This window comes from Aedes aegypti, chromosome 2 (genome assembly GCF_002204515.2).
Source record: "Aedes aegypti strain LVP_AGWG chromosome 2, AaegL5.0 Primary Assembly, whole genome shotgun sequence".
NCBI classification, from domain to species: domain Eukaryota; kingdom Metazoa; phylum Arthropoda; class Insecta; order Diptera; family Culicidae; genus Aedes; species Aedes aegypti.
In genome coordinates this window covers 60,568,784-60,587,613 of record NC_035108.1, presented here as the reverse complement: position 1 = coordinate 60,587,613, position 18,830 = coordinate 60,568,784, and the positions used below count along the sequence as shown (strand labels likewise).

Genomic DNA, 18,830 nt, shown 5'->3' with positions numbered 1-18,830 from the left:
TGAATTAACATTTATACAACATATAGACAGATTAAAACCAACATAAACGATACGGACAGTGACAGACAGATTAAAAGGAAAGACTAAAAACGTAAGTCACATTAAAACCTAAAAATTGAAATTGTAAAACTAATTTAAATAAAATTTACAGCTTAAAGCATTCTCCTATAAAAAGCAAGTGCTAAAAAGGCGTCCGAAACATTCCTGCTGTCGCAGCCACCGTAACAATTACAAATCCGGCCCGCGACCTCATTGTGTGCCACCCGCGTAGGGTTCGAAGATTCTTCTCATAGTTTCTCATCGTCGACTGTTCTGGCAACTTCAAGTGAGAACATATCAAGGCTAACTGTTTTAGCTAGTTTAGATTTAAATTTGAATATTTTGACTTGGTAATTATTTTAATTATTGTTACGAGTCTTCTTGAATACCTATTTAAACCATCCAGTTCTAATTTCAAGTTTAAATAGATGTTTTGCAGCTGGGGATTTTTTTTTATTTCCGTACAATGTGGGCCGAAGGGTCTCAGATTTTCATGAAACTTTTTCCACAGGCAGGGCTCATCAATATATGAATAAAAAAAATTGAGAAAAATTCAGGGTCTATTTTCCCGGAAAACTCAGTTGTAATTTTTTTGTTTTCCCCTGACACTACTTACTTTGAAAAATCATAACTCAAGAATGAAGCATCATAAAAACAAAGTTTTTTTTTAATGGAAATGAAAGCAAATTTTCTCAGGAATAAAAAAAAATATTAACTGGAAAAAGTTTTCCACAAAATTTTCCACCGTTGAGAAAATTCGTAAAGAAAAGCCGGAAAAACTATGTTCCAACTCGTGGAAAATTTTCAAAAAAATTTTTTTGAGAAGGTAATTTCATAAGCTTTAATCGCTAAAATTTTTGAAATGGTATTTTTTTTTCGTTTTTGAGGGTGCCATTTTGAGCCTTTTCTTTGAAAAATCATAGCTCAAGAAAGAAACACGAAGAAACAAAGTTTTTTTCATGAAAATGAAAGCAAATTTTCTAAAGAATAGAAAAAATGTTAACTGTAAAAAGAATGAAAAAATGGACAAAGAAAGCTCTCAGCTAATAACTGTGGAAGTGCTCATAAAAACAGCTGAGAAGCAGGCTCTGTCCCAGTGGGGACGTAACGCCAGAAAGAAGAAGAATATACAAAGTAACGAAAACAAGCTTTAAACCTGGGGGACACTATTGCTATTGGAAGTTTGGGGATTGTTCATCGTGCCAGTTAAGTAAAACAGGGGTAGCATCGGTAAACAAGAGAGAAAAATGGATTTTATCATCATTCTTCGCTTGCTTTGATCGTGCTTCAAAATCAAATGAGAGTAAATTTTGCTATGCCTGACCTCAAGATAGTTCAACGAAATACCGTTTTGACTCATATTCCGAACACTTAAGGCCAACAGTGACTTTAAATGCATCTGATTGGCATAAGTTAGCTAAATTAGGTAAAAAATTAGGTAAATTTTAATTTCTTCGCAAAGCCTTACTGTTAGCTGGTGGGTGTACCGATAATAATGTTGATTCAATTAGTTTTAGTTTTGTTTTTACGTAAAAGTATGGAACAACATTTTGATTCAAATGCCGAACACTATGTTGATTCTGTCTCATATTCCGAACACCTTGATTCAAATTCCGAACACCACGAGTAACCCGTATTCAAATGACTAATTTCGCAAATAAATTTATCTGAGCTAGTTCTACTGGTCTCAAACTAGTGAATCATCACTACTCCCGCAGCATAAATTATATTGGAGACGTTAAAATTGAATTGCAATTGACTGCCATATCCTTGTTATTTGGTGACATATTTCAGCGAAACATTTCAACCAAATCGCCATACAAAAACCGAGTGTTCGGAACATGAGTCTGTTCGGAATTTGAGACAAAACGGTAAATTCGAATGTAACTCTTTTTCTTCTTATATCCATCATATCCCCACTGAGACAGAGCCTACCTCTTAGGTTAAATGTCTTAAAAGCACTCCCACGGTTATTAGCTGACAGATTTCTTTGCCAAATCTGCCATTTCCGCATTCATATATAGTCAAGCAAATGTCCATGAGAAAGCGCCGCGGATCGTTAGTAGTGTTTGATCTATTGATCGAGTCGCTTGCTCTTGCGTGGGCGAGTGATGAACACTTGTTCGGGGTACAATGCGTTTATTGAATTGGATTAGGCGTGATTATATCATGGATCGCATCACCAACCATTGGTGACTCCCAGATCTTTACCTCATCCCACTAACCCAATATCCTTTCCATGACAACTTGGAGATGCAGAGGTATACTCGGTCTCTAGTAACAACGGTTGTCTAACTAACATTCCTTCCCTTCCGCGATGACCGTAAGGACGTGGCCGGCACCGTTATTGACTTTTAAAATTTTAGCTCTCGATTTGTGCACTTTGAAGAATGGTAAGCTAATCCCAAGCCCCATTCATAAATTCCCTGTGCAACTTCGACTGTTCTGGTCAATCACGGAGTAGCAACTTCGAATTGTACGGTCATCTATTCTTATGCTCATTTCTTTGTTGATTGTGTGACATTTCTTGAGGCTCCTTTTAAGAGTTTTGCACAAATCACGCTTTATCAAAGTGTTGTACAAAATATTTGAGCAAGGCTATAAAGTACTCACAATAAAACCTGAATAAAATATATATCATTGCCGAGCCAACAGCCTGTCTTGGTAGTGTTATTCGAAAAACACGTCGAGCCGGTCCCATAAGGGACGTTAGGCACGGTTCCGGGTCATTTGGCCGAATGCCGTTTGGCCAAATTCCGTTTGGCTGAACGCCATTTGGCCGAAAGGGTCATTTGACCGAATGCCGTTTGGCCAAAATTGAAAACAATAGTGAACTACAGTTAGCAATGCAGGAAGAAGAAAATCCTAAATGCATTTATTCTACTTCTCTGCAAGCGGTCATAGGTGCCAGTAGAGGTTTTCGCATTGCATTTGTAGTCAGCTTTCGACAGTTACTAAAACGGTTAACGATTTATTCATACTTTTGTAGCATCGGTTTGCTCTTATGCTTCGAATCGTACTAAGTAAATTAATTCATAGTTCTAGTAAGAAGGAGTTTAAGCTTCTTCTTTTCACAACGGCAAAACAGTAAGAGTTAATCTTGGATTTAATAAGACATTTCAAGAGCGTCCAATAGACTACGAAAAATATTCAAATATGAAAAAACAGCCTAATGTAAGTGAGTGTAGTGCAAATAATTATTGTATCAGTATAGCTACAAAGAATTGCCGATGATTTAAAGAAGGTAAAATTCCCAATTAAAAATAACCTTAATTATCGCCAATATTTATGGAACCTGTACAAATCGAAAGAATAGCCTATGTTCAAAAGAAGGAAAAATTTCTGATGAAAATCACTTTAAACCCTAGCAGCATAAGCATAGCAAAGATAAACAATTAGGACGAAATTAAAAGGTACAAGGTACTCCAATCTTCTTTTTTTTTGTTTCTCTGGCATACCGTTGGTAACCCAGAAACGAACCAACTAACCAAGTCTTAGCGCGAGTTCACAACTTCGTCCTGAATTAACGGATCGATTAATTATTCTCTCAGAGCACTAATAAAGCGACAAACATGACGTTCGGCCACATCATAAAAAAATAGCCGATCAGTTATTGGGCCACACCTATGAACACTCATCAGCGTTGAAGCAATTTGATTAATTTTTTGTTCGTAATTCGGCCAAACGGCCCGTTCGGCCAAACGGCATTCGGCTAAAAGGCGTTCGGCCAAATGGCCGGACACCGTTAGGCACGAGGAAGGACGTTTCTAGTATTCATTGCTTTCTTCTCCATGCTTCCTCTTACTTTGAGCAAAATAGACCGATATGCCGGTAAACAAATTAAGTATCCTTATATAATTCAGTAGCAATGTACCATAAAGATCCCGTGCCTCTAACAGACCAGTGAATGGGAATCTCAAAGCTTTTATCAATCACAAATGGTCCAAGCCGTAACATTAAAACGCTGCCGAGAAATATGACTACCTAGGTTGCGTTCCAGAGCCCACTTAGCCAATTGTGACTAAAGAAAGGAAAGAGTGTTTTCTGGCTACGTCCATCTGAACAAACCCAAACCCCCTGCCCCAATCCGATAAGTTGACAATTTCACCAACCGTAGTGAGTGAAAACAATCAAACAAATTGAAAACTGCAACCGAGTAAATAAATGTGTTCATCATAATTGCAGCTCTCGTGTCTGGTGCATTTTTTGATGTGTGTTATCAAACTCACCAACATGGATGGAATTGAAAACATTTTGATACTCTGTTTTTGTGCAGTTGATGCCGAGCATCGAAAGGAATTAACAATGCGAAAATGAATAAATCAGTTGAATGCATTTTTCGATTGATGAATGGTTTGATGAGATTTTTTTTCCGTATAGGTTGTCATAGTAAAACGGCCATTTATTAATATCAAAAGGGGTATTTATGGTGGTTTGCTTCTGATTAACTGGAAATAATGAGTTCAATGACGATACCGTGCAAAAAAATAACAACGCTTTCAAAAAGCAATTGGATTCTGTGTCCTATACCATTCACTTGCAACATTCAGTAGTTCAAAAACAAAACATATTATGTTGGCAGTTTACATAAAATGAGTTACTAAGTTTTTTTTTTTTTTTTTAAATCTTTATTTGAGTGTATTTTAACACACGAGGGCTAGTTCTACACTAGAGTTACTAAGTTTTGCCTGCGTGTTTAAGAGAAAACACTAAATGACCTGTGAGATTCGTTTCTAGCGAACTTTAATAGAAACTTTGGGGCAATCTCACACAGAGCTTGTGACAGCGCTCACAAGAACAGTCAGCTGAGAAGCAAGTTCTTTCCCAGTTAGGAAATAACGTCAGAATGAAAAAGAAGACTCTACGTTGTAAGTAGCTACTACCCTCATTTTTATACAACAACGGAATCCCTTTTCTAGTTTTCCCGAATAGATGATAAACTTGTACACATAAACAATGAATATATAGTAAGGTCAATTGCACATTCTTTCAAGTTAAGCTCGAGGACCAGTTTTAAAGCCAAAGAAATGGATCCAAACACCTAAACAAATTGTTTGAAAAAAGCTCAAACGATAGCTCACGATACTCTTGCGACTTATATCTATGCACAGCATCAAACAAAACATTCGCTTATCTGCCTTATCGGAACAATCACCCTCTTCACCTTCAAGAACCGGTTGATACCAGCTCAGATAAAACGTTGTAATATGACGATGAACAATTGATGGCCTTTGTTATGCTACATTGTAGATCAGGTATCCATCAATCAGATTGGACTCCATCCATCATTATTCATTATGTAATTTCTTGTCTCGAATAACTAACAAAATTATGTTGATGCCAGATCCTTGAAGCTCGCCCATGCATGTACCAATTACACACTTCCGTCTCACATTCGTCTACAACAGGCGTGCTCAATCGTTTTGAGCCACGGACCGAATCCCAAAAACAAACTAGTGTGACGAGCCAAACTTTTCAGAGCACAAACATATCCATTGATTTTGTTAAAATATGATGAATGCTGCTGGGGAGGCAAGATAGCTGTGGTGGTAAACGCGCAGCTGTTCGGCAAGACCAAGCTGAAGGTTGTAAGTTCGAATCACAACGGTTAAGGATCTTTTTGGGTTGAAAATTTTCTCGATTTCCCAAGGCAAAGAGTATCTTCGTATCGGCACAACCAAAATGGCCAATCGGCAAAGAAGTTAATAACTGTGAGAGTACTCCATCAGAATACTAAGCTGAGAAGCAGGCTCTGTCCCATTGGGAACTGAGGCTCGGATGCGACCCGTGGGGGCACACATTGGGCAGCCCTGGTCTACAATCTAATATTTATCTAGTTTCCCTGGAATTGACGCTAATAAATTGAATATCCCCTCAACCAACGTTCCCTCCCACCGATTCTCTCTTACCAGTAGCAGTCCATCCGTTAACGTACATCGGCTGAATGGAGAACAGCACCGGCTTCTTCCGTTCTCCGTGCTCATCCCAATGGTCGTACTCCCATCCCACCTCGACTATTGGCGTAGTGGACACTGCAGGTTGCTCCGTCATCATCATGGTCGTCGTCGTCGTCATCATTGATTCCATTCCATTTGCGAAATTTTCTCCACTACCTTCCTCCCCAAATCCATTGCTACGGGGCGAACTGCTTTCTTGGCTCGCCTGCTGTAAATCATCGTACGTAACGTAATACAGCTTCTGCTGAAACTCTCTAATAGGATAATGCTCCGTCAACACAATGAACCCGGTTGGGTCGTTGAAATTCCTCCAGGTCAGCTCCAGCGTTCGGTGGCGCGCATTTACCGTCATGTACAAGTCGGAGATCTTCGGCTCGTACACGCGATCACCTGCATCGGAACGAGTATAGTGTAAGCACGGTGCTCCCCAGACTGTTATTATCAGAAAAAAAAAATCTGTGCTGAATGGTGGACTTCTAAGGCTATACTGCATGTCCGGACAAAATTTAAAAAAAAAATATAAAAGATATATACGCGCATTTCGACCTCAACTGTAAGGCCGTCTTCAGTGTCGTGTACTAGACTCGAGTTTAAAATATACAGTACTGGACAGAATAAAGTACGCATTGGCCGTTTTTCCATACAAAATGATCAAGTTTGGAGTCTTATATCTCGGTTTCTAGTGGTCCGATTGACCTGAAATTTTTACCGCAGCTTAAAAGTAACCTCAAATTTGCTAGGCTAGCAATTCATAGTTTTTCTTTAACAAACTTTTAAGTTATCGCAAATCTCAAATTTTAATAAAAATGACAAAATTTTAAAGTAAAAATAATTTTTCAATGAAAATATTTAGAGCAATATGTCCTTCTGCAAAAATGTACAATTTGATAAGACACACAAGTTTGCAGAACATCATTTTTCGGTAAAAATGATTGTTTTCAAAATATTTTCAAAATTAAATTTAGCAATTTTTTGAAAATTGAGAGATTTTCAATCATTTAAAAAATTGTGTTTCAAATGCAGTGATATTTTAATAGAGTAAAATCTATGTTATATCTAGGCTGTGGTGAAAATTTCAGATCAATCAGACCACTAAAAGCTCAGATTCAGATCTCCAAACTTGACCATTTTGTATGGAAAAACGGCCAATGCGTACTTTATTCTGTCTAGTACTGTATATATTCTAAGGAAAACAGTTACCTACAAAGCACAAATTTCCAAAGTGGCAGAGCACGCGCCTCTTGAGTCGGCTTTTTTAATCCTGATAAGAGTTTTTTACCTCTGGAAGGATTTATGAAAAAAGATTTATGTTTGGTCCTTCAATTGTGACGCCTACCCCTCTAACGGGAGCGAGCGATGGAACCGGAAACACACTCGTTTCGTATGCAATGCTTAATCGAGTAATATCTGGAATCTGGTTATGCGTGATCACATCACCATTATCACCACCTCACCCCACTAATCCAATATTCTTTCCACGACAACTGTGGAGATGCAGTGGTATATTCGATCTCTAGGAACAATGGTTGTGTAATTAATATTCCTTCCCTTCCCCGATGAACACATTAGACGTGGTCAGCGCCGTTATTGACCTTTTATCTTTGAACTCTCGTCGACACTCGTTTTGTCAATCAGAGATGGGAACATTCCGGGATTGGAATATGGAGTAGTAATTCGGGGCAAACCTTACCTTACCTGCTTACCTTATATTCACAAATTTAAACATGATCAACTCTCTCAAATTTAAACATGATGAACTCTCTCGGGATCTTCTCTTTAATAACTCTATAAAGTTCCTCAACTTTCCCTACAAAAATCAATCTTCTTGTAATTTTCTTTGAAAATCCTTGATGAAGCTGCGATTTATCAAAAAGTGTGTTCAGGGAAACCTTTCTGGTATTATGACAGAATTCAAACCAAACCAGGAATTCCACTGAGAACATCTTCAAGCATTACTTTAGCAGAGATTTCCCAAAACAAATATTCCAAAGATTTTTCCAGTAGTTTCCTTTCAAAAAAGTTTGCAAAATTCTTCAGATAATTAGAATTTGAATAAAAATGTTTTCTGTCCTTCTCCGATAATTTTAGCAATTGCTCCCGTTATCACATAAACATATGTTATAATAATTCCTACAAGAATTTCTCCAGGAATTTCCCTAGGATTTCAACAGGGTTTTTCAAGGAATTTTAAATAGAAATTCTCCTTGGAGTTATTTTGAGGATATTCTTAAAAGTTCTTTAAAAATTCATACATAAATTTCCGAATTTTGAAATCACCATAAAAATCAAGAATTTAACTAGAAGTATTTAAAGTGATTTCCATTAGATATTATAATTAAGTTTATCTTTAACTTTTTGAATACATTTCCTCAAGAAATTATTCCTGTGAATTCCCAAGAATATTTTTTCCCAAAATTACTCATAATACTGAAATTAAAATTTCTTCCAGGGACATGTTAGCATGTTTTATGACTTTATTCAATGCTTTTTTCGTGTTTTACTATAATTTATGTATGAATATCAACAGAAAAATAAGAACACTATCAATAATGAATTACTTAGGCTATTAGAAAATTTCACAAGATATTATTTCTAGGATTCCATAAATTGCAAGGCATATATTTAAAAAAAAATCCTGGAATAATCCTTGGAATTCTTGCTGAAAGCGTTCCTGAAAAAAAAAACTCCTGGATGGCTTTTCTATGTATTTTTGGGAATATTATTCAAATTCTTAGTAGCTCCGGAGAAAAAATGTTTTTGGTAATCTAAAAGTAGATCTAGATTCTTGGAGTAGTTATTGGTGTAAATCCTGAAAGAGTCATATATAGGGTAGATGTACCAATAGTGGAGGTGCTAAGCACGATTGAACTTCATTTAACCGACTAAATTCAAGAAGCGCAATTAATACACATGTTGATGTTGTAACGGGAAGTAACGACCATTGACCTAATGAGAAAAATTATTTCATCGTAGTAATCCACGAGTAGAAGCATTAGCTGTAGAAGGCCAATGTCGCGACTGTTCGTGTGACCAACATCTAGTTTGCCACGCTCTGACAGTCTGAGTACCGGGTCTATAAGTGTCAAATCAATTTTTTCAACCATAATAAAACATTCTCTACAACATAGCCCTAAACAAACAATCAAAAACTTCAATAGTAAGTATTAATAAAATAATTCTATTTTGTGATAACAGCGCCACTAGCGTTCTACTACTTATATTTTTATTAATCCACGGCATGTCAGTGAAAAATAATACCTCCACTATTGGTACAGTGTTCCTTTAGTTGCGGTATTTTTTTAATTTGTGTTCCTATAGTTGCGGTATCCGTTGTTTTCTTATGGGACCCTCCACTATAGGAACACTTTACCGCAACTATTGGTACAAGCAAGAACAGTTTTAGCAATTTTAGTGATATTTCATCAGTTTTGAACGCTCTTTTCAACTATTCCGTGTAACAACAAACCAATACGTCGATTGGCAGTGTCGGTTCTGTGGCTAATGCAATAAAATCAGTGAAAACGGCACTACCGCAACTATAGGAACACCCACAACTAAGGGAACACTTACCCTATTCTATATATTTAAACATATTTTAGATTTTTTTTCTTAAGCTAATCATGTAAGAAGAATACCGTGGTTTCAGGTAAAAATCATAAATTATCACTGTTTTTCTAATCTGTTTTCTTTAATATTGGCTATGCCAAACAACTGAATGCAGGAAAATAAATACGAAGGCAAACCTCATTTGCTCATGTACCGAAATTGATTTTAATGCTTAAAATCATCTCCAAAATTAAAAACCAGGAAATCCCATTTCGGGGTGAAATTGATCACATGTAACATACAACTATATTTTGTTTTAAACAACTTCAATAATTTAATTTGGGCTCCCCGAAACCGAATATGCTTTCTCAATTCTTATTGCAGGAATACCGCAGAAAACGTCAGAATGTAGGCAATTTCCGAAGGAATGTCTTAATATTTAACCTTCCAGCCGTCGCGTGGTTTGCCACCGCCAGCTCCACCACGCTGCTGCTGTGTACGAAAAGCGAAGTTTTTTCACCTGTGTTGTACAAAAAACAACAGCGCGCCGACTGAAGTGTTAACAGAAATTCAACTATTTCAACAAAATAAGCAATTTGGTACAAATTTTGAAGATGAAACTTGTTTTGGGGATAAAAGTATCCTCACAAATTTTAAAGCTAACACCATGTTTAAATCCTTGTTTAGAACAAGAAGTTTCTGGATGTCTGTCAATACCACATTAAATAAGATTCAAGAATTTCTTATTTATTTTATAGATATGGACATTCTTAATCACGAAAAACTTCACAACACACAAGTCGACGATTACTAAGACAAACAATGTGCATTTACTATAGACTACATTGAAATATGTACTCTATTAGTAAGAAATAAAACGGATAATTTCAACATGAAGTAATGGTATTGAAGAACTCCTTACAGCCATTCCATGAAAAACCGATCTAGTGTGTCACCGAATTCCGTGAAAATTTGCTATTTTGTTCCTTATCCGAAATAAGGATACACGTATTTTTGGATTTTTTGATTAGGGTGATCATTTCCGAAATAGGGTGACCAGAAAAATCGCGATTTTGCAAAATTTTTATTTTATAAAAAAGTATAACGTTTGACCGATTTTCAATCTTTTTGGACGAAATGAAGGCTAGAGATTTTGACTTTTCAGGAAAAATATAAAATTTCACAAAAATTGTGTTTTTTACATAGAAAAACTCAATAGCTTCCGTTTTTTGTGTTTTGAAGGCCTCGGGACCAATGGGGCTATTGCTGAAAGTTCAGAAAATTTTACGTCTACTGTCAAATTTTCAGCGATGTATGTTTTTTAGTTTTTGAGATATATTTTTTTTTTGAAAATAAAAGATCAGTCATTTTTCATCGGCACACACTGTAGGTCTCAGCGCATTAGATATTTTATTTTAAAAAAATCATAACTTTTGAACAGCTTAACAGATTTCCAATCTTTTTTTATGGAATGAAAGCTTAAAATTTCAACTTTTCAGACAAAATTGAAAAATCTGATAAAAATATGTGTAAACGTGAAAAAATATAAAAAATTTAAAAAATATAAAAATTTTTTTTAGAAAATTTCATATATTTTAATGAAAAAAATAACTTTTCAAAGTTTTCTATTTTTTCTATTTTTTCTGAAAAGTTGAAATCTTAAGCTTTCATTCCATAAAAAAAGATTGGAAATCCGTTGAGCTGTTCAAAAGTTATGATTTTTTTTAAACATTAAAAATGTAATGCGCTGAGATCCACAGTGTGTGCCGATGAAAAATGACTGATTTTTTATCTTCAAAAAAATATATCTCAAAAACTAAAAATCATACATCGCTGAAAATTTGACAGTAGACGTAAAATTTTCTGAACTTTCAAAAAATGAGAACAGCAATAGCCCCTTTGGTCCCGAGGCCTTCAAAACACGAAAAAACGGAAACTATTGAGTTTTTCCATGTAAAAAAAACACATTTTTTGTGAAATTTTATATTTTTCCTGAAAAGTCAAAATCTCTAGCCTTCATTTTGTCCAAAAAGATTAAAAATCGGTCAAACGGTTCAAAAGTTATAATTTTTTTTAAAATAAAAATTTTGCAAAATCGCGATTTTTCTGGTCACCCTATTTCGGAAATGATCACCCAATTAAAAAAAATCCAAAAATACGTGTATCCTTATTTCGGATAAGGAACAAAATAGCAAATTTTCACGGAATTCGGTGACCCACTAGATCTGTTTTTCATGGAATGGCTGCTTAGATGTATTTTATCAGGAATCTTTGAAGCACCAGAAAAAATACTAGAAGTAATGTCTAAAGAAATATCTTGAGATATCCCAAGAAAGAGCAATAGATAATATTTAGAAGAAATTCTTGAAACAATTTTGGATTGATACGTACAATTTTTTGTTCAACTTTATGACGGATTTTTAGAGGACTGGGGGAAAACCACTCTTTTTGATCCACAAGAATACTGTGCAATTTTTGGATATTCATACAAAGTAGGTCACAATCGTATGAATGGGACGAAAATTGATGCTCTTGCCCATCTTGTACTCTGAAAATCTATTTCAGAAATGCCTGCAGAAATTCTTGAGTTATTCTTGGCAGAAATGTTGACAAAATGCATTTGCATGGATTCCTTGAAGGAACTGTATAATTTTGTTGTATCCCGTATCAATGACCATCGTCAGGGTAAACATTCTAAGCATCCCGATCTACGAATTGAATTTCCAAGCTCTTTTAAATTTATAATTTTCCAAACCGTCAATGGCCAATGTTACTAGGATGAGTAATCCTCTCCGGGAATTTCTAAATGTTTCTACGAGGGAATAGTTTGAAAAATTCTCACACAGTTATCATCCACAAACGAATCAAATGATTATCGAGTTCACATTCATTCAGCAAAATATGTGATATTAACATGTTTTTCCTGAGAACTTGAAGGTATTTCTTTGATCAATCACAAGTTACAGAAGTCTGTACATTACACATAATTACCATGCGCACATTGGTCCAGATTTTCAAATACCTGGCAAAAATCCGATTTCCAACCATGGGTTTTAGTTGAAAAACAAAGTCTTACATTCATCTACTATATCAGATAGTTGAGAATACGTACGAGAAGTAAAAAATAAACATGTTTTTCTACATGTTCAGACGTTAAATAGCTGCACATGTCCAGAAACCGAAATTCTTGCTTAAAAACTCAACTAATCAATTTTCACCAAAACCCGTGCAGATATGGGTTTCAACATATTTTTTGCTGATCGATAACGTATTCACATATAGATTCAACATCTTCGAATGCAAATTTATATTCAAGTGTCGTAAACTTTATTAAATTAATACTTATTGTTGTAGGTACTTCAAATATTTAAAGAAGAGCTTCTTTATACCGTAAAAATCGCTCTCCGCCACTCCCCGCGGAGATATTTTGCTCAAACGCGCGTTTAAGACTAAAGAGTCGATTGAAGAAGATTCTTCTTGCCTACATTTGCCTAAACGAAAAAAAAAGTTGATTGCCAAAAAACGTATGGAAAACAGCATTTTTGTTGAAATTTTAAATGACAACCAAAAAGTTGTTACTATGCCCAAAATAGAGTATTCAACCTAAATCATGTTCCAAAACACTTATAATGGCGAAAAAGAGTGAAATATTGAGATTGTGCAATTACTGCCATGATTGTTCAAAAATGGACCACTGTGATGCGGTTTATTTAAAAAAAAATACACTGCGGAACACGTTTTTGTCTCAAGCACCAAAATACCGCTGAATCCATTGCCGTTTTCAAAAATATCATAGCACGTCTAGTTTTTGAGATATTGGCTGTTGAAAATGAAAAAAATGACTATTTTGGCCAAGTTGCATGCAAGTTTGCCAGCTTGTAAGGCAATTTATTTGCCTAATTTGTCACAGAACTTAATCTTTATGTGTATTACAATACTTTTCATCAAAATTTACACTAATTTCGATGAGGAAAAGTTATATTTTGGTTATTTGAAAAAGTGTTGTACTTTCTCATATAAGAGAAACAACAAATTTTGTATGGAGACCGCTAGCATGTTGAAAATATCGGTTTAATCTGAATTTAAACGAGCGATTTCAACCAAATTATATCTAAAATGAAAGTTGAAGTCCTATTATGCATGCTTGGTAGATTAGATCACAAAAAAGTTTGATAAATTATACTTTAAACTTTGTGTGAACATCAATAAAACCAGTGTTTTATGCAACTTTGGTGACCTGTAGCTTCCCTGAAAGCTTAACAATAGTTTAACGAAAGAGAGCAAAATCACAATGAATTGAAGATTTGTACCCATCTACACGAATATTTAGTTAAGATTTGATATCAATGTTCAGTGATACAACTCACGATGATCGTGTTGAATCTAACTGTTTTAACGATAACTTTTTTTCAACTATGCTATCTATTAAACAATACGTTGATCTGATTTATTCTTTGCTGATCCAACGACCGAAAAGTTGACGAAGATTAAATGAATCAACGCCTTTTGCGCTCAGAACTAAAGTTATTTTGAGTATCGAAACATCTTATTTGTGAGTTTAGAATCAATTTATTGGGAAAGAATGAGTAAGAACAGTACGAAGCATGCACATAAATTTCTCAGGTTTTACTTATTCTTCATTCTACAAGATACATTTTGATCAAAATCTTCATACATCGTTCAACTTTTTTACAGAAACGAGAACATCTATGCTTTTCAATGGCGTCCCCACTGGGACAGAGCCTGCTTCATAGCTTAGTGTTCTTATGAGCACTTCCACAGTTATTAACTAAGAGCTTTCTTTGCCAATGTTGCTATTTTCGCATTCGTATATCGTGTGACAGGTACGATGATACTCTTTGCCTAAGTCAAGGAAATTCCCATTACGAATAGATCCTGGACCGACCGGGATTCGAACCAAGGCATCTTCAATTCTCTGATAAGAGGTTTTAATTGAAAGTTGGATGCAAAACTCATAACGATTTTTGTGGACACCATTCATGAGCACAACGCAGAAAAATTTATGAACGTAGAAATTGTTGCACGTATAAGGCATGGAAAAACGTAACGGTTTTCAACGTCCTCCCTTCCTATGTAACATTAACCCAGGCAACTAGAATATACTTACATTTGTACTTGCACTTATACAATGTGGTATAGTTGCAAATGTTTTCACATGTCTTGAAAATGCCTCATGCATTGGAGGCGATAAGCGCACATACTTTATATGATAACTTCTTATGCGAATTTATCGATTTATTGCGCAATACTCTACAACTTTACACGACATAGCTTATAGCAACAATATAGTTTTGAAAGATATTTTTGTTTTAACTCTGGCTTATTCTGTACGTGAAAACGGGAACAAATTAAACATACATGGTAACGCAGAATATTACGTTTAGTTCTAGGCAGTGTTCATAGACTCACACTCAAAATCTCAATCAATACGCTCTAATATCATTGTGTCTTTTGTATTAGTTATTTGAAAAGCTAGTCAGCTTCACGCTTACCGCTTTCCAGAGCTCAGTTTTGTCAATATTCCCCCAAATCTTACCAACTGATAGAAGTTCCGCACGTACGTATTTTATTCTAGATTGTCGTGTGCTCGCAACGTTTTATGAAGTCATTAATCACTACGAGTAGATACTCATAGATACAACTAGAGTTCCAACATCTTTTCTCAGACATTCACGTTGTATGACCAGCCCACTTCAGTATGCTGTTAGATCTAACAACAATCATTGTTCTTAACAGCTCATTTGAACAAAGAACAAGTTTATATCATAAATTTCGTCTCACTTGTTCAGCTTACTGTTCTCTTTATTATGAAGTGACATTATGTATGTATTGCTGTTTGCGTTTGACGTGCAAATCCAGTCTAACTGAGCTTCAAATGCGGGAACACAAAGTAACCAAAGGATACTTAGCAACCATGATGCATTTCACCGCCAACCTAGCAAAGAAAATCAAATTTTGACTTCGCATTCCTTGTTAAAAATCTTACCGCATTTGGTGTTCCCGCATTTGATATTTGCATTTCAAACGCACACAGCAATAATTTCATGAAGTAAATTGTGTATTTCAAGTAAATTCGTCTTCAAATGAATTTCAGAATTCTCAACATTTGGTTTCATAATGATCATGCAACATCGTCCAAATGATATTCTTGAAATAAAAAAATGGGTTCCGATTTTGGCAACTGAAAATTTTGACTTTGTTGCCAAAAACGGAGTTCCACTGTACACAGTATTGAAACTGTACTGTCATGTTAAAAGTTGTTCTGTCCCGGATAATCCGAGACGTCTGGTCACTTTACACTACAATTTTCTGAAATTGCTAAATATTGATGGATGCATACTGTTATAATTTCTGATGCCATCAAGTGGTTTTCGAAGAAATTGCCAAACAAGTTGTACGCAACTCGTTGCAGAACTCGAATCTTAAACCTCTCGTCGTAATTATCCAACTCGAAAAGCCTCGGTGGATGAATGTACGACTTGTGCTGTAAAAATTGTCATTCTGCAACTTGTTGCGTCCTACTGTTATAAAAGGACCTTGATATCTATACATTGAAAGCAATTTATCAGGAACATAAACTTCCAATTTAAAAACATTTCCTGACAAGAGTTGGTTCGCACTCTCATAAGCCTACATTTTTTATGAAGCTGTGAGACGCTTTTATACACTTTTCTATGCTCCGAAGATGCGCTCTCAAAATAAATACTTGTGATACTTTTAAATTGATAATGCCCATTTCACATCAACTCTCCACCAAAACCAAACAACGAACATGACACTTATTGTCATTAAACTTAATCTATCTATTTTTTGAATAAAAATGGAATGGTGTTCGTATGTCACGAAACAATTTGAGAACGGGCTACCGGATTCTGAAAATTGCATAATTATGTTCTTTAAGTGTTTAGACGTGTTTGTGTACATAAAAAAAACAAAGGATATTAAACGAAAAAGTCATAATATCGCGAGTGAACTGAACTGTAATTTTGTACTGGACGTTTCATGGCGTTTTTAACAGCCTACTTTACGGCAAGACAAAGTTTGCCGGGACCACTAGAAATGAATTAAAAAAAAAATCATATCTTTCCTCCCACATTTTAGAAATTTCTGTTGTACCATAACTAATTTATTAGGATTTTGTCTAGGCTCTCTCACTGAAAATACTTCTTAAATTGATATACAATGTTGCAAGTGTATTCAAATCGAATTCATTATTTTTAATATTAATTTCAGTTAGCTGCAGAAGAGTCTCAAAAACCTAATGAATCAGCTTGCCAATCATGGCACTCAAATGTTGTTTGAATAGATAACATATTTACATTTACATTATATTCATTACTTCCTCGCAAACTTATTGTTTTGATTATTGGGCTATGGACGTTATTACTGTCACCATCTCCCTTTTAATTACGTATAGACATGCAGTTTATCCATAGAAATCGACTGGTGAGCATAGGTTTGATAACGATTTTCATCATAATCAAGGTCTAGAGAGCACCGTAGCAACAGTCAATCCCTGGCGAGAGACGCGACAATTCCATTCAATCAATGCTCTAGCTCTCTTAATCCTCTGACCGCGGCGGGAAATGTCTCACCAATAATTCGCTGCGCTTGACCCAATTGGACAATCGACAACTGCAGCATCCACGCCAACAGCGACGACCACCAAACCGCAATCGTCCGCTTTTCGCACATTTCAACCGGCAATATTTCACACGCCAAACCGCCAAAAACCAACGTGCGATAAAAAAAAAACGAAATTCGGGTCGCGCTGAAACCAAACCACACTCGCGGACCGCAATCAGCTGCTTGCTGCTCCGGGCACTTGTTAAATTAGACTATGGACACCTCGAGTGAAAGCGGATGCGAACAAAAATAAACTCTCTTTCGGCTGTCGCGAACGATATCAAATTCACACTCTGGGCAGGGCCATCGCCGTCTCCAGAAAGATTCAAATCGCGTTTTAAACTTGCGGAAACGATCCGCTCTCGGGCAGCATTGTCACCCAACTGATTTAGTAGCTAATAGTGAAGTACAACTATTCAACAGTCAACGACGCGACGCACAGTGGTACTGCATGGAGGACAAAAATCGAAAATAAGTTACCTTGGTTTTACTTCTTTGTCTTGAACATGACTACAATGTGTGGCTAGAATTGCAGGAAATTGTTCCTGTATTGGTTAATGACATCGAAGGATAATCGTTACAAGTTTCCTAAAGCTAATATCAACAGAAATAAATCGCAAAAACCAAATTAACTACAAATGTTCTATTTCAAAATTATAAGTACCATTAATTAGTAATAGAAGAAGAAGAAAGAAGAAGAAGAAGAAAATAAGAAAAAAGTATCAGCACTCGATGATAATAAATCTTCAAGCTGTTCAGTGGAATGCCTATGAATAAACGAGAACCGAATTTTCGACTTCAACTGTAAGGCCGACTTCAGTATCATGTACTAGACTAGAAATTTTGAAACAGCAGTAATAACAACAACGGTAAGATAACACTGCAAAACACGTTTTCGTCTCAAGCACCAAAATACCGCTATTTACTTAATTGAGGGTTGCTGAATCTATTGCCGTTTTCAAAAATATTATAGCAAATCTAGTTTTAGAGATATTAACTGTTGAAAATGCAAACACAGACAAACAGACGTCACACACTCATCATTGTCCATCAACCACCTTTTTAACGGTCGATTCAAAAATCAATCCACCACCTGCAGCGCTTGCATCGTTTTTGTTCGCGTTTGACGTTTACACACTACCGCCATCTGTTGGCCCGTTGGCCAAACAAACCAATTTTAGCATTGGGCGTACGTGTACTCGTGACTATGATTTTGATCGAAATTTGTTCTAAGTGTTACGTCTGTTTGTCTGTGATGCAAAGTTTTAATATTTCAATCAACTTGCATGCAAGTTTGCCAGCGTGTATGGTAATTTATTTGCTTTATTTGCGACAGAATTCAAACTTCATGTGTATAACAATACTTATCAACAAAGTTCCTAATATTTTCGATGGTCAAAAGTTATTTTTTGATGGTTCAAAAAAGTATTGTATTTTGTCATATAAGAGAAATGAAGAGACTATAGAGTCTGCAAGCATGTTGAAAAAATTGATTTAATGTACATTTTATCTTTCAATTCCAACTAAATTATATCTAAATTAAAATATTGAGTCCTATTTTGCATTTTTGAAGGATTATATCACAAAAAAGTTTGATAAATCATACTTTAAATTTCATGTGAACATCAATAAAAACAGTGT

At 35.5% G+C, this 18,830-nt stretch overlaps 1 protein-coding gene across 1 annotated transcript in view; it reads right to left on the bottom strand.

Annotated features, from left to right (window-relative positions):
• Window positions 1-17,564, bottom strand: part of LOC5569450 (PI-PLC X domain-containing protein 1) — a 28,129-nt gene extending 10,565 nt beyond the window's left edge. Inside the window, exons 1-2 of the mRNA XM_021840967.1 lie at window positions 17,159-17,564; window positions 5,949-6,386 (exon numbers count right to left, since the gene is read on the bottom strand). Coding sequence (XP_021696659.1) covers window positions 5,949-6,386; window positions 17,159-17,258 — 538 coding nt within the window. The 5' untranslated portion in view covers window positions 17,259-17,564. The remainder of the gene's footprint in view (window positions 1-5,948; window positions 6,387-17,158) is intronic.
• Window positions 17,565-18,830: the final 1,266 nt, after the last annotated feature.